The sequence below is a fragment of the Neolamprologus brichardi genome, chromosome 13 (assembly GCF_056152115.1).
Source record: "Neolamprologus brichardi isolate AB-2024 chromosome 13, ASM5615211v1, whole genome shotgun sequence".
NCBI classification, from domain to species: Eukaryota; Metazoa; Chordata; class Actinopteri; order Cichliformes; family Cichlidae; genus Neolamprologus; species Neolamprologus brichardi.
Window position 1 is genome coordinate 19,233,941 of NC_142116.1, and position 17,098 is coordinate 19,251,038.

The 17,098-nt window shown below is 38.4% G+C and overlaps 1 protein-coding gene across 12 annotated transcripts in view; it reads left to right on the plus strand.

Moving 5' to 3' along the window:
* Window positions 1–17,098, plus strand: part of LOC102793382 (neurexin-1a) — a 250,071-nt gene that overhangs the window by 120,726 nt on the left and 112,247 nt on the right. For all 12 annotated transcript variants that reach the window (XM_087850269.1, XM_087850271.1, XM_087850277.1 and 9 more), the window contains 4 exons: window positions 356–737; window positions 1,740–1,930; window positions 3,215–3,388; window positions 8,560–8,679. In XM_087850269.1, the coding sequence (XP_087706395.1) occupies window positions 356–737; window positions 1,740–1,930; window positions 3,215–3,388; window positions 8,560–8,679 (867 nt within the window). The remainder of the gene's footprint in view (window positions 1–355; window positions 738–1,739; window positions 1,931–3,214; window positions 3,389–8,559; window positions 8,680–17,098) is intronic.

Consider the following 17,098-nt stretch of genomic DNA (forward strand, 5'->3'; position numbering starts at 1 on the left):
CTGTTGGAGTTTTCTCTATTTTCTCTATTTTTCTTTTTTTTTCACCTTGTTGTTGTTCTTTGGTGCTACATAAATGAAATCAGATTGAATTGAAACAAATGATTTACGCACCACCTAACAAGTGTAAAGATTCCTGGTTCGGTCCCAGGAGGAGACTCTAATCTCTTGGGGGTTGCATGAAAAGGGCATCTAGTGGAGTCATTTTTTCCTTAAAGACAATAATTGTGAAGCCATTCTTTAATTTCTTTTCAGAGAGGATTTAAAGTGGATCCTTTAATTGCAAAGCAGCACCCATTTAACTGTCAGATATCCCCAATAACACCCTCTCTCCCCTTCCCACTTCTGCCGATCAAAGGTCAAATGGCAGGTGACCACACCCAGCTGGAGTTCCATAACATTGAGACGGGCATTGTGACAGAGAAGCGCTTCATGTCCATGGTGCCCTCCAACTTCATTGGCCACCTCCAGAGCCTCTCCTTCAATGGCATGGCCTACATAGACCTCTGTAAAAATGGTGACATTGATTACTGTGAGCTCAATGCAATGATTGGCTTCAAGAACATCATTGCTGACCCTGTCACCTTCAAGTCACGCTCCAGCTATGTGACTCTCACTACTCTGCAGGCCTACTACTCCATGCACCTTTTTTTTCAGTTCAAAACCACCTCCTCGGACGGCCTCATCCTGTATAACAGTGGCGATGGAAATGACTTCATTGTGGTGGAGCTGGTTAAAGGGTAAGTGGACACTTTGCAGCATTCATTCTGTCAAAGAAAAGTGCTTTGCCTGTAATGTATCTTGTTTTGTACCCAGTAGACTTGACTGTTTGATGTCACTGGTGTTTTTTTGTGACGGTTTACACCAAACCTTCACTCAGACACATTAAAAAAAAATATGCCTGACATTTTTGCTTTGGTGTTGTTGCTGTCAGTGCAACAGTTGTTATAAAAGTCTCCTTTTTACACATTCTTACATTTGTACGGCAGACCTACCTGCCAATAGGTGTAAAGTCCAGCAAATACTGACAGCAAAAACCATTAAACTGTGCCTATCCAGTTTTATACCAGTGTAGGTGATGTTTATTTAGGCAGTAATCTCCATAAAAAATGGATTATGAATTTAATAATGCACCCCTTCCTACACAGGACAGTTTCCAAACAGAAAAGAATTCTTGACAGCTTTTTTTTTAAATGCCTTTACTTCAAATTCTTCTCTTATCACCTCTATGCCAGAATATTTACTGAAAGAGCTGTCGGCTATTGCTGTTCTTTTTAATCTTCATGAAGGCAGAGCAAATACCCAACATAAAAGAGAATCGACTACACACTTATTGCAGCTATAGAATAACCTTCTTTTAAGTAATGCCGCAAGTTAGGCTTTCCCGCGTGCTAAACATTGACGCCATATTTTTTTAATTAAAAACGAGCGTGTGAATCTCAAATTGACTGTAAAGCAAATAATTTAAGGATGATTTGTTCAGCGCTGTTCATTGCCCTTTGTTGTTTATTCTACCTGCCAGTTACTAACTTCCACTTGTTCAAACTCTTGTATATTTATGTTTTCAAACGCACAGCCACCAACAGCGACATTTCAGTATAAAATATATTTATATACATGAGCATAATTATTTATATCAATGTTGTTAATGTTACAGTCTACTCTAATAAACAGTCTATGTAAAGCACAAGATGACAAAGAACACATCTGATATTAGCTGATAGTTAAATATCTTCCTCCAGTTACCTACACTATGTGTCTGACCTGGGGAATGGAGCCCACCTGATCAAAGGCAACTCTAACAAACCCCTGAACGACAACCACTGGCACAATGTTATAATCTCCAGGGACACCAACAACCTCCACACTGTCAAGATTGACACCAAGATTACCACGCAGACAACAACAGGAGCCAAAAACCTGGACCTGAAGGGTATGTACACATACACTCTCTACAACAGGGCTAGAACGAAATACATTTCTATCCCTGCAGGTACAGTCCATGAATTTCACCTCTAAAGCTAATTATTGGACCTCAGGGTAACTGTGTGCCTTTTGAGAGCCAAAAAGGTATATATATGAAAAAGGGTAATATTTGCAATGTAATATCAGGTCAAATGGAATGGGCATATAGGCAAAAATGTTTTAATATTTTATTCTTCATTTTAATAACATGATAAGTTTTATTCAATATATATTAGTCCAAAGGACAGCAGTGTTATCTCTCAGCTACAATTTTCTATTTTTGCGAGGATGGTTCTGAGCTGGTTTATGTTGGATGCAGGTGCAGATATGAAATAGATGAAGCACTGAATAACCTCTGTGACTAGAAATGTGCTATGCAAATGGTAGTTCATTCCCAAATTTATAATTAAATAATAATCATTAACCCTAGTGAACTTCTTTTTTATGTCTGTTATTGGCTCTTTTCCTCCTTATACTAAGGTAGAAAATGAGACAATATAAGGGATGCCTTTCAAGGGTACACCAACAGCACCTTAGAGCATCCCTTCCCTGGTGTGAACCTGTTGTACACCTAATAGGATAAGGGTATCTTATTTCCTGAGAGTGCACTACAGTGTATTTCTTACATTAAATTGAGGCAGCAGTGACCTGGGTTTGTGAATGAAGGTTTGCACCAGCAGGGTAGACCCAGCAGGGGTGTGTAGGAACAATGCTTGGCTCTTACTCATTAGCACCACTTAGGTACCCTTGAGCAAGAATTCCACATTAATCTGTTCTGCAGCTGCCATTAACAATGTGCATATGTTCATAGAAACGGGGCCATTTGTGCTCAGCAGACCAACCTTGAATTAAAGTTATTTTAAAGAATTATTATTTAATAACATAAAACAGCTTGCAAGGACATTGGGGTAATTGGTGTACTACCTTGAAGAGTGTTGTAATTCTCCTTATCTGAAATTGTTAATGAAACAGCACAAACATGAAAGATGACAAATGTCTGGCTTGGACATGACCACAAAAAAAAAAAAAAAAAAGCCACCCACAAAAACACATTTAAATCAAGACAATTAGAAAAGGTTTCCAAAGCTAGACATAATTAACCTCATGTTCTTTTTCACTTGAATAAAATAAATCACGCAACTGTTACTAATGCCTGGCATGTTCACTTTAAACGCAGTTTAAAAAGCCATCCAAAATATTTGATGTTTTTTATGTCCACTAGGGGTCAGTATTGTCACATTTCTCCTTACAGGTAACCTGTATATTGGAGGGGTGGCTAAGGAGATGTACAAGGAGCTGCCCAAACTGGTGCATGCCAAGGAGGGTTTTCAAGGTTGTCTGGCATCAATGGATCTGAACGGGCGGCTCCCAGACTTGATGTCAGATGCCCTGGACTGTGTGGGACAAATAGAGAGAGGATGTGAAGGTGAGTAGTCTGTCAACCCAATAAGTGAACGCAGTGGGTCGATGATGATAAATCACTGTCAAGCTCAGTCAGTCCAAGCTCAGGTATAAATTCAGTTGTTTTTCCCTCTTTATTCAATCTTTTTCCCCTTATTTTCACAAAACCATCTTAAGGGGTCATTGCAGCGCCACGCAAAGCTGCTCAGTATCCCCATTCTCCTACTTGTCCAAGACGAAGACACACTCGTTGTGAAGCACCCCCCACCGAGGCACCCACACTGGCAACCTGTGGCACATAATTTAACATCCATTAAATGTGTTAGTATTCTGTTAGAATGCATCAAACTCCGACGCTCCTCCACGGGCAATCATTTCTGTTTCACTTGGCCATAATCTGCTTATTCTCTCTGCCATTTTTGTACTGCGAGTGTTATTTCCCATTTTACCCCCATTCTGTTTTGCTCTATGTATGCTTGCTGGATCTGAGAGTTTGCCAGAAGCAATCCTTTTGAATTATGTATGAATCCTTTGTTGCATGCATAAATATCATTTGCCCAGTCTAATATGTGCACCATATCCAGAGACAATATTAGATTTATTTTCCAGCGTCAGTCACTTAGTTTAATTTCACAATTCATCCACTCTTTTTCTATCGAGTGTGCGGCTTCTGATCTTTTTGTGTTTTGACATTACAAATGTAATCAAATTCATCTCCCCGTGCAGGTCTGTCAAACTTGTTGTTTTCTTTTTTTTTTCCTCCTACACAGAGTCAATTGAGACTCCCAATGGAAATGTTAACACATTTATTAGATTGTGATGGTGGAGTCGGCGTATAACATATAGCTACTTATATTAAAAGTTAGTAATGAATAATGAAACATTCTGGGTGTTTGGGTTTTTTTGTTTGTTTTTTAACAAGTTATCTAAATTTTCCTGAAAAAGAACGCCCGCTTCCTTTAATAGCAGCAATTTCTTGGTATTACTTTATGCTGCTGAAGCCATTTTTGGTTCGTTGCTTTAACAGTTTAGCTTAACCTAGCCTTCATTATACAGTATAATTTTTCCACCTCTGGCTCCTTCTGAAGACAAAGATCCTTCCCTTTGTCTCTCCTTCTTCAGCACTCTGTGTTTTGCTACTCCATCTCTGACATCTTGCTGCTTTTACTAACAGCTGGTATACTTTGCCTTTTCCTTTCCTATTATTTTGCTGACAAAAGTTGCATTGATGAAAGCTGACTTGCAAGGTAGATAGCTTTGTCTGTCTGATAAAGAGTCTGATGTCTCTCCCCTTGTGCATCTACAACATATCTACCCTCTAACTATCACTACCTCCACAATTTCCACATGTCTCAATACAAGATAACTGCCTAGTGTTGCCATTCAACCACCAACTATGTGGAATGGCCTTAAGTCCCATAGGAATACAAGTCTCATTATAATCTTGTATCAGAGTCTATGGGGCTTATGTGTGGATTTGCACTCACATATTGGATGTTGTTTATTGGAACTTTTATTTCCACTGTGGGGTTTTTGATGTTCCCTGATATACATATAAGGGAATTTCTGAGCATGCCTTTTAATGGTTTGAAGAACAAAAATGTATCCTGCATGGATTTCCTCTTAAAATATTCAGCTTTTGATCTTAAAGTTGGTCATTGTAATGTCTTACCTATAATTAATCTTATTAAGCCCAGTGTTTCCTATTGTTGTATTCTCACTGTCTCTGGCACTCTATTTCTATTTTGTAAGTAGGAGGTGTTCCAAGCAACAGGACTGACTCTTTCAAGATTTAACACTTACATAAACAGTGAAATATGGCGTGAAACAAACAGAACCACTGGCCAGTAACTAAAGTCAAATACACTTTGAAGTATATGCAGCGCTATTAATATTATCTGAAACTGTTTTAGGGTTTTGGGGACACAATATGGGCATTGTTATGGGAATAAAGTAGGTTTTTACTACTCCAGGGAAAACCTTTCAAGAGAGGCACCGAACTGTGCAAAATTCTTCTGCCATCCCTCATTCCTTTATTTTTTTCTTCCATGGAGACAGTATTTCTTATATTTTTTTCAGTGATCTGAAGCAATACTTCTCTGAGCTTTCTGAATGTCTTCCAACATTTTTCTTTAGATATTGGCTGCCCATTTTTAGGACAATGTGTTTGTTTAATAAGCAAGTTTGCACTGACATATGAATCATTCAAGCATGATACAGTTGTGTAGTTTGGTCTACACGTAACTGACTACTTAGCAAATAAATTGTATCTTTAGACACTTCATTACTAGTGTCCAAAAACATATCATTTGCTCCCTGTTTCTTTAGTTGCATTTATTAAAAACACCAAAGATAAGATATTTTTGCACTAACAAAGGAAATTCCTAAAGAACTATTAGCCAAAACCGATCACATCTCAGCATGGTGTGCAGTTGGTCCTCAAAAAAGTGGAGGAAACTGGATAAGCGGAAGACAAGAAGTGTCAGGACTAAAAAACTGTTTATAGTAGATGAACAGGTTTTTTTTTGTCCATTTGACATAGCTAAGAAACTCCAGCAAAGATGTGAAAGATCCATCTGATCCATCTACTGTTCACTGAAGACTGATCAGAAATGGTTTCAGTGGAGTAGTACCTGTCAAGAAGTCATCTCAAGGAAGGGAAACAGGGAGAACAGGTGTGCCGAATTACTCACAAAAAGGACTGAGAATCAGTTGCAATGGGTCTGATAAATCCAAATTTGACATTTTTGGTTCAAGTCATCATCATTGGAGGATGGAGGAGTTTAGAAGAGAGATACAACAGTGAGTGTCTGCAACAATCTGTAAAACATGGTGGAGGTTTTGCCATATTCTGACGCTACATTTCAGCCAGTGGTGTTTGCGATCTAGTCAAAACTGATGAAATTCTAATGAAACTCAGAAAAGTGCCATGAGATTTTGAACCACCGTTCAATGCCATTTGGAAAGTGCCTGACTGGCAACATTTTCATTTTTCGGCACGACAATGATCCCAAACACACTGCCAGTGAATTACTGAAGCAGTGTGGGATCATCTCGACAGAGAACAAAATAAAAGGCAGCCAGCATCTAAAGAGGGCTTTGAATGCCCTTCAAGAAGCCTGGAGAACTATTCATGAAGACTGCTTAAAGAAATAAAAAGCTCGCCAAAAGAGTTTAGGCTGTGCTGAAGAATAAAGGTGGTCGTACCAAATATCGACTTTAAAGTTTGTTAGAATGGTGCAACTTATGTTTTTGCCTTATATGCTTTATTTCCAGGTATGTTTGCATATGTTTCAATAAATCACTTTTTCCTAGCAAAACCTAGAAATGAAAAGTGACTTGAGACTCTTGCTCAATTCTGTGAATGTAGTGTAGTAGAAATTCTAGATAAATGCACCATTATGTGTATAAAATGAGGGAACGCTGCAAAGTTCTGCACTCCCAAATTAGATAATAGAAGCCAGGTTGTCTGTTGAGGGCCTCCACAGAGGCAAACTCACAAAGACAAATCATTGGACTCCAAACATGATCAGACCTTCCCAAAAGGTCAAGCTCACTAAATCTGCTGCATCTACCATAAAAAAGGTCCCTCACAAATATTTCAGCAGATTTTATTTTTAAAACATGTTAATACATATTCATTTATTAGTGTTAGAAATGAACGTCACCGTCTTCTCAGCTGGGATTCATGCTCTGCTACATCAGCAGAAGTCAGATGAATTGGAACTCTTAAGATGAATAACTCTGTATGTTAATTGTCTGAAATTATTCTAAGTATGCCATAACACATCTGTTTACTTCAATCATAAGTGAGTCAGAAATGAGGATGTATTGCAGATGTGATTTATTAGGGATATTATAAAAGATTTAATAGGCAGTATAATATATTATGTACAATGTAGCGAGTGGAACTTTTTTGCATTCAGAGAAATATTTGACAAAAGCAATCAGGAATTCATTTCTTTTTTCATGTTGCTGAATGCCCTCTGCTTCCCCCCTGCATTATTCAGCCTTGAGCAGGGTACAGCAAATGCTGAAACTATTAACCAGTTACCATAGCTACTCTTGAATCGGAAAAGGAGCTACTGTGGCTCCAATACATTAAAAAAATGTGTAAGAATGCGATTGCCATTCTGCAATTTTCCTGTTTTTTCAATCTCTCATGAGTAAATAAATAAAAAACAGCAACAAAAAATAGCCCTCCTCAGTGCATTGATTATAACTAAACTATTAAAAAGTGCTCATTTTGTTCCGATTCTATGTCATGAATCATAAATATAGATCCTGACATTGATAATACTGTTAATGTGTAAACTTGCTAGACTAACGTAGTCTAAATACAGATTGTTAGAAATTACAATGTCTCATAAAATACAACATTTACACATTAACACTTGGCCTCACAATCACATTTTAACACGAATTGTACTAACGGGGAGTCACACAAACATAATAGCCTCGCAATGGACCTTTTTTTCCATAGCAGGTAAACACAGGTGCTGCTGATGTCATGGAGAACGGTTCTGTTGTTTTTAGGTAATTATTGCTTAATTAATGTGATTGCCAACACCTGTGCTTGCCTACTCTTTCATGTCAAAGTGGCTGCTGTGAAAAAAGTGTCTGTAGAGGCCACACAGCTGTATGCTTCTGGAGGATGAATAAACTGGTGGTAAAATGGAAATAATCCACAAGCATTAAGATTAAACACTTTCACAGGAAGCACCAATACAGTGCAGTTTAAAAGTACACGGACCTCTGCACTTTAAGAAATGAGCATCCTTGCCCTGCGGTGGCATTCACAGCTGGAGATGTTGTGCATTGTAGGTTATCAGACACACCATGGTTAGGTGTAGCACACTGAGCTCGTTGACAGGTGATGATTCGGAGAAAAAATAGAATTGAGTGGATTAAATTGCTGTTATGCATTAAATGTGACTATATGGAATAAAATAATTAAATTACTAATGGAAGTCTAACTCAAGCGTTAAAATTATTTACATTTTTATCATTTTTGGTTGTGTGTGTTTGCTGAATACAGTTGAGTTCACTGCCTTTTATCGCAGGGTTTGTACACAGCTAGTATTCTATGTTATTTTGTGTGTGCTTTAATATTTAATTTCACTCTAGAGTCCATAGGTATTTATTAGTATTAAAAAAAATTGTCCTCACCAGATAGCTGTTTGTCTCCATATTCAGGTCCCAGCACTACCTGCCAGGAAGACTCATGTGCCAACCAAGGTGTGTGTCTTCAGCAGTGGGAGGGCTTCAGCTGTGACTGCAGCATGACGACATTTGGAGGACCGCTGTGTAATGACGGTAGGATTCCACCTTTACTTGTTCTCAAAGCTTAAAATTCCTCTAGTTCTTATTTGAAAGTCTAAAAAGAACAAAGCCATCATTACTTGTTGGCATGCTTTTTTTTAAGCCCCCCAATACTATGATGATGTTTTCTTTTTCACCATTTCATTTCCTTGTGTGAGTCACACAAAAATAAAAAAGCCCTGTACACATTTCACAGTATTAGACAGATAATTCATTCCATCTGTTAACCTATTTGAACGCGGCCAAGAAAATCTTGGTATTAGACATTTAAAGGTGGGTGTTATCATTAACAGGAGCGCCATTTTTATCCCTTGCTTTCACACAGCGTTCAGACTCGGGCTCATTATTGTTTCCTCTTTCTGTTCTATATTTGTGTCCTCACGAAGCACGTCGTTTGCCAGAAACTTGGTGTACTTGTTCTGTAAACTCTCCGGGTTTGTAAACCGTGCTGGGTACTGTAACTAGTGGCTGATATATCAAAAGGCAGTTAGAATGAATCTCGGCGCAGTATTTCCGTAGCTCGGCTTTGAATAGGTTGTCTTTCACTGAGGGCGGCGACAGCTGCTGCAGCTTTGCAGGGCAGAAACTTTGACACATGGCGTTTGACAGTTCGGTTAAAGCTCATTAAAATTTGAGTTTTGTACCACTAGAGGGAGCAACGCACATTGTGTTCTGATAAATAAAACATCAACAACAAGCTAAAGACGTAAACAAATACATCATGAGCTGAAAACAAATAACAGCGCTTGTTATTTATTGCAAGTGTAATGGAACGCATTCATACATCAGCATTACCCCAAATAATGCATTTGCAACCCATAAACGCTCGTATGCCCACCCATTAAAACTTTATCTGAGCCCCATGATGTGATTTAAAGTTCCGTGTTATTAATCTCTCTTAAAGATGCTTAAATTGACTTTTGGTTTTGTGCTCATTAATGTTAAGGTTTCGAGCGAACAAGGGTAATGTCTCCTCCACCTTTTGAAAATTGGGCTACTTCCTTATGCAAAACATGCATAAGGGATTTTTGTTTGGTCATTATTTTCTTCTGCAGCAGTTCACACAGCAAGAGGTGAATGAGCAAAGTGCCGAAGTGCATTAAGGAGAGAGGAACGGAGTGGGCACTCTGGAGATGACACAAAAGCAGAGGAGAGAGCACCATAAATGTTAATGCATTCTGTTTCACTTCTAGCTGCTTGATAAGACCCCTGTCTTTTGTTATCAACTGAAAGTGTTAATAGATTCTCATGCAGCCCTATACCTCCAACATATCTGCAGCCAGAGATAAGACTAAAAGGATTCTTCTGTCCATGATATGTTTGAGTAAAAGTTCGCTGTGAACCTGCGCCTCCTTTGCTTGTTCTGTTCTACCTTCCATTCTTCGGGCCGTGTTTAGATCAACAGAGGAAATAGGGCTGTGCTGGGGGCATATTTCTGCCGGTGAACTCCATGTGAACCTAACTTGTGTGTTAAAAGGAAAAGAAATCCAGCTTGGAACGTTATTTTTTCTCCTTTTCTTCTGTCATACCTATTCATCCTGTTCTGACCCACAGAGCTCATTGACAACATTGGGAGCAGGAAGACTCATGGGGCATGTTTGCATATATTATATCGGAGCAGAACTGCTCTACCTAAGTCTAGTTACTGTAGCTAGTCTCATTATTCCTACTGACCTGACAAAGCAATGGGATGGATGAATGTGTACACCCAAGGGATTTAATATGTAACCACAAAAACATACTTTCCAAGAAATTTCTTTCACTACAGATGAACTGAGCTAGTTCTCAGAATAGCGACTCAAGAGAGCCCGGGTCTGCTGAAGGAAATATCTGTGAGTGAGAAAAATGAAGCTTGAGATGGTCGGGTTTTATCTCTGTTGATGGATTGTCATGGGGATATATAGAAGGGGGGAGGGGGGCGCAAAAAGAAGGATAGCAGCATTTCTGAAGAACACATCACTTTTTTTTACCTGATATATTTGCATAAGCTGAAATGCAGGCAATTTACAACAAAGCACTGGGCCTCTGTGTAAGCCACTTACTTGGGGAGCTCTGTGCATTTCTAGATATTTCTCCAATCTTGCCTTATCGCAAGGAAGGGAAAAAAATCACCTAACAGCTCCTGGCCCCATAATATTCAGCCTGGGTGAATTGTACATGTGTGACAGCATAATACCACAATGTTTAGTTTCTAAATATTTAGCTTACAAGCTGAGAATAAGCATCATTTTGATCCCAGTACTTTGTGCTTTTGTTGTTAATTAACTTTTTCATTACTCATTGTAATCATTTTAAAGAATAAAATACATTTTTATTTATTTATTCTGAAGTTTTTCAGTTATTAAATGCAAAAAAAAGGTTTTTTTATTGTAAAACTGAAAACTGGAAGATAGACCAAGCTATTAAACAGTGGTTTTATACAATTTAATTAAAGTTACAATGCATCTCTTGGGCTTGTCCATAAAAAATTTTACTTTTTGACTTAGACATGCTGCTTTACAGCAGACTGATTTGTTGTACTGTAACTGGTACGATTGTATCTATCCTACGAAAACGTCCATCCCCCTGAAGCTGCACATAGAAGTGGAAATATCAGTCATTTGGCATCATTTTTAAGCAAATGAAAGACATCAATAGTGGCAACACTGATGTCTTAGTTGGCAATCTTACATTCTTATATTTGAAGGGTGTTTTAGTCCCATTTAGGATGGCATTGTGTATCAAATTGATTCAAATTGGTTCTTAAGATTTGAATCACTAAGATGTCTGAAAGCTTTGCTAACACTGAATGTGTGGCTTGTATTGACATCATACACGCAGCACTTTTTCTTTTTTTCAGAGTATAGCATCATTTCTTGGCTGTGATTTCAGTGTTTTATGATAAAAGTATTTCAGCTTCAGAACAGCTCTGTACCTTTCGCTTCTGAATGATGGGAAAGATGATGAAAACTCTCTTCAGATCTTCTCTTTATCGTCTCCTAAACACTGATGTGCCAGTATTTTCTTTTTTCCCTTTCTTTTCTTTTTTTTGAATGAACTGTGGACATAATGTCTTAGAATTGTATTTATAGAACAAATTATCACGACTGGATACCTACAGTCAGTGTAAAAAAAAGAAAATAAAAAAATAGTCAAAGCGATGCTTTCGAAGATGAATCAGATTCCTCTCAGAAAGTCATCCATGCAAAATGAGTTATGATGGCTGTGAATGGTGTTAAGCATGCATTTGGTCTTATTACTACAAACTGTTTTGGTTGCCAGCAGGAATGAAATGGCATTTGGAACATATTTTCTTAAGTGACCCTGACAGAAGAGCCAGACTGCATGTATCTGTGTGTGGTGAAGTCATCGGGGGCGTTCTGCACGTTCAAACAGATGCAGATAAGCAGCCAAAGAAAAAGATTGTAAGCACTTTTTTTAAAGGCTTGAGCGTGAGTCTGCTTTGTGATGGGATCTTTTGGGATAATGCTCTCGTTTCAGTTCAGAAGCCGCTTTAGTGTGTGTATGCGTGTGTGGGTGGGACTTAAAACTTTAATCTGGAACTCCTGAGGGAGTGTGCCTGAAGTGGTCAAGCATCTGAGGGTAATGTACAGAGACAAATAGATTGGTGCTTGTTGTTTAGCTAAAGTGGGTTGTGGAGAGGATACAGCAAGGGGTATGCCTGGCCTTCACGCGATTTCCATCTTGCTTGGTTGCTCTTCTACTCTATCCCGTAGCCAGAGCTATTAGTGCCATGTCAATATTATATCAACAATGGAGACTGTATGTGGGTCTAGTCTCCATTGTCTCTGCCCAAGGGGCAAAGAGACCCCCCCCCCTCCTCATTTGAGCTGTAATGTGTCTAAGTCAGTGCTCATTCTTGTGCCTTTGTAGCTAGAGAATAGTTTGTCTGGGCCCCAAGTGTGCCACCGGATTGGTCAGATTTTATTTTGAGCACATGGAAAAGTAAAAGTATCCTGTTTTTGTTACGCGCTCCTTCTTCATATTGTCTCTTTGCAGCACAAACTCACACACTGGCTCTGAGGTGTTGCATCCCTCTACAGTCGAAAAGCAAGAATTCAAATAAATAGTTCAAAAAGTCTTTCAAGGTTACAGTGAAAGAAAAATCATAAAATGAAAGAAACTAGCCTGTAAGTTTTGTTGGGATTCTCTAGTGTTGCACATTTCATAGTTATATTAGTCAGCCGCAGCATGAGGGATTTACATGAACAGTCTCTTCTAAATCTTCAAGAAAATTCCTGAAATTGTTTTGTTCTTTAAACAGCGCTCTTTCGGAGCAGTTGTGTTTGTTTTTAAGATTTGTCATGCAGATAAACACACACAGTCAGGAAGCACCACAGACAGTTTGCCCTGTTCCTTTGTGCTGGCATGCAGGAATTATACCACTTAGTTTTATTCCAATCGATACAAGGGGACACCCAGTCCAGCAGTGGGGCCAGGGGGATATGAGGTACTGGAGTTAACAGCCTGCTGTCACATGGAAGTAATTTTATCTTTGCCCTGGATGTGTCTTTTAATGCAACTCAGAGAAACAAATCTATGGGTCTGAAAATATTTGGGCTTCATCTGTATTGAACGCTTGGCCTAGCTTTGAACAGCCATTGTGCCCCGAGATATAATAGAGGCAGTCTTAAGTGCCTCTGTGTATTCACTTGGGTAGCCATCCGCTCAAATGTGCATGCATGCTTGCAGGAAGTATAGCACATACAATTGATCGGTTGTAAGGCAGCAGGAGGCTTTTCAAAAGTTAGAATAATAAAAGACAAATCTGAGTTTTTAATGGGGAACAAATCTTTATACATAAGAAATAAAAGGATACATGCTTATATTTACAAATATTACTGGATTTGATCCATTTTTAGCAGTTTTAGCATTTTATGAGCTGCGCCTTATTTTGTGCTGCTGTAACAGGTGAGTTTCCTCCAGTGTGGCATTAATAAAGTCTATATTAATATTTACGGATCAACAAAGTTTAATTATGATGTATATATCTATACATTACCAATGGTTTATAACAGCAATTTATTAGAGGAATTGTGGGTGTACTCACCTGCTCAACCTATCTTTCCCCAACGAATAAATCTGCTTGTATTTTATTTTTCTGTCATGAAATCCAACAATGAACAATGATCCTACTTTACAAGTGGTCTCTGCATTAGAGCTCCCAGAGCTACTGGCTCCGTTCTTGTATAAAATACCTATTAAAACACATCACTGAGCCTAACTGTTTTACTGGGAAATGTCTTTTCTTTACTCAGACACTTTAGTGTTACTGTAGTTTATCGCTGTATTCAATCATAGACGCCCAGTGCTCACTAGAACAGTAAATATGCATTAATCCCAAAACTGAAAATGTGTTATTTACGATCTTTTTCCATCTGCAGTATTTACAGGTGTGACCTGCTGATAATAAATCAGCTTGGCTGAGTGCCTGAGGTAGAATCTGGAACATGTAAATATATAGAGGCAAACATGTTTTATGGGGCTGTTAAGCTATTGAGTGGAGCAGCCCAGTAGTTTAGTATTATGAAGCGAGTACCTAATTCAAATGATGTGAAATGACGTTTTGTCTAGATGGACCCATTAAATTGTAAACTGTACAAGAGGATGGCGATCTTCATCTACACACATCTCATACCTGCTGTTCCCAGATGGTCACTAAGACGGTGTGCTGCTACAGATTTCTATCACATCCTATCAGTCTCAAAGAGGCTCTGCTGTTTTGTCCTATTTTTGTGTTCTTTTTTTAATTTTCAATTATTCGTCCTCCACCTCCAATTCAGTTCGAGTGGTCACTATCTGGCCTGATTATTTTCAGTAATTTTCTATGGTGATTGAGTATCTGCATTTAAATGGGTTTCTGTGCCAGGAAGCAGTTGCCATAAGTGGGTAAAGGCTGTTGGCATGGAAACTAGGTCTCCTTTCCTCCCACCCTGGATGCTGTAACTTGTCTGTAACTTTGCCCAAGCAATGAGATCTCTGTAGGAAGTGGTGTAGAATAACTAACATCTTTTAGCTAGCTTGGGAGAATTTTGAAGGCTTAAATATCTGGTTTAAATTCATATACATGACTTAATACTTCACTTGATTTATGGATAAACAAAGGATACAGCTGTGAGGCTGTATGTTACTAACTTAGTATGTGATGCAGACGCATGCTGGCACAGTGACATTAAAATGTAGGAGCAGCAGTGCTAGACATATGTCAGATTGCTTCATAAACCCATCCTGCTGTTCATATGTTGTAATAAAGTTGTGGTGTGTCCCTCCAGCACATAGACCTCTGTATGCTGAACAGTTTTTTTGTGTGTGTCAGTGAACAGTAATGTGTGCGACCAAAGCGGAGCACAAGCAGTCCACACATTTAGTTGTCTTTCAACGTAATCTATGTTCTAATCACAACCTCATCTAGAACTCATTGCAGTGCAGTGGTGAGAACCTAATCTGTGAGGTGGTTTTTATTAATCGCTAGCCCACAGGGGCATGTTGACAGGAAATAAGGAGTTGCTCTTTCTCCACAACACAATACTAATTAAAGCGTTGATACAGAGTATCAGCTAAACTATCCTGCTGGGTGATACACTGACACTGTGAATATTCCCTTCTCTCATAAACACAGGCTATTGAACATGACACCCAGGGGGACTGTGGCAAAACGTGAAGACATCCCTGGGAAAAAAAAAAAAGTTTGCTTACTTGTTCTATTTAAAAACTTTTGATGGCTTCTATAACCATTCTTTAAAGGATTTCACAGTCAGAAGTCATTTAATTGAAGAAGAAAAAAATATACTTTAACTCGGTAAATTGCTCTTTGAGACACTGATGGATGTTGTATTTAAATTCACATTAAGAAAAAAGTCATTGGAGCAATTGGCTATAGTTATATATACATATATACACACACATACTCACTCACACACAAGACAAAGTTCAGAGCTAATATAGGTACACAAGCAGACACATATATATATATTTTTTTAATTTTAGGCAGTTTTGGAAACTTTGCCTTTGGGAATTGTATACATACTACCTTTAGATGAGCCAAAAAGTTGGAGGGGTTGTCCACATTTCTCAATGCTACATCAATAAAAAAAAAAGTTAAATCTAAAAAAAACAACAACAAAAAATCAAAACCGTGGAGAAAGTGTTGACTGTGTTTAGAGTTAGTTTAACAGGGACGTTGATGTGTTTTTCCATAGGAAAAAAGACAAATTAAAAACAAAAATAAAATCTCCCGGTTACTCTCCTTCACTTACATTTGGGCTTCACTTTTCCTCACTTCTAATTTGAAGTAATCCAGTCACTGAGATGACATGAGGAAAAAAAGGTGTGCATAAAGTACGGCATCTCTTCCTCGGAGCTTCTCTTTTTTTTCTATTCTGCAAGAATATTCTATTTTGTTCTTATCACTGTTGCATTGTCGGGGCAACACACTGAAATTTATATTGAGCATCATAATGGTGAAGAAAGGTTACTTACGTGAAGGTGGGATGGTTGTTGGTGTCAGACAGCTGCTCTGAGTATTTTAGAAACCGCTGATATCTCAAGAGATTTTAGTTAAAGATTCAAAAACAGAGAAAATATCCCATGAGCAGCAGTTCTCTAGGCAACAGTAATGCATTTATAGCTAATTTCTGAGCATCTCTGAAAGACACATTCAGATGGATGGATCAAGATTACAGGTAAACAACATAGACCCATTGTGGCTTGTATCAACAGTTCAGGCTGGTGATAGTAGTGTAATGGTGTGAGGGATGGTTTCTACCCAAATATTGTTGCTGACTATGTCCATTCCTTTATGACCAAAGCATCATGTTACAAATCTCAGATCTTCCCAAGGTGTTTTTTAACATGACTATCAGTTCACTGTACTGAAATGGGCCTTGCATTCAGAAAATCTTAATTTCAATCACTAGAGCACCTCTGGGGTGTGGTGGAGCGAGAGATTCACATAATGGATTTGCAAGAGTAAACCTGTGTGATGCTGTCTCACAATATAGACTTAATCTGTGAAGAATGTTTCCAGCACCTTGTTGTATCTATGCCAAAAGAATTAAGGCAGTTCTGAAGGCAAACAGGGGTAACTTGGTAATGGCAAGGTGTAACTAATAAAATGTCCATTGAGTCCACTTCATAGTATCATAGTATAGTGTATTGGCTTTTGGGAACCTTTCACAGTGGCTTTACGGCCTTTTTATGTCATTTACTTCATGTACCCTGCAGCAACACATTGAAATTTCCTATTGTTTTGTTTTTTTAACATAAAAGAAATGTTGATTTTATACATTACAGGTCGTGTACTATTCCTGCAGTATAGCCACAAGAGCATCTAGAGCTTGTAAAATGCTGTCACAAAGCAAATGAATAACCTTGTCTCAAGAGGTAGTTTGCCAGCCATCTCCATAGCAAACAA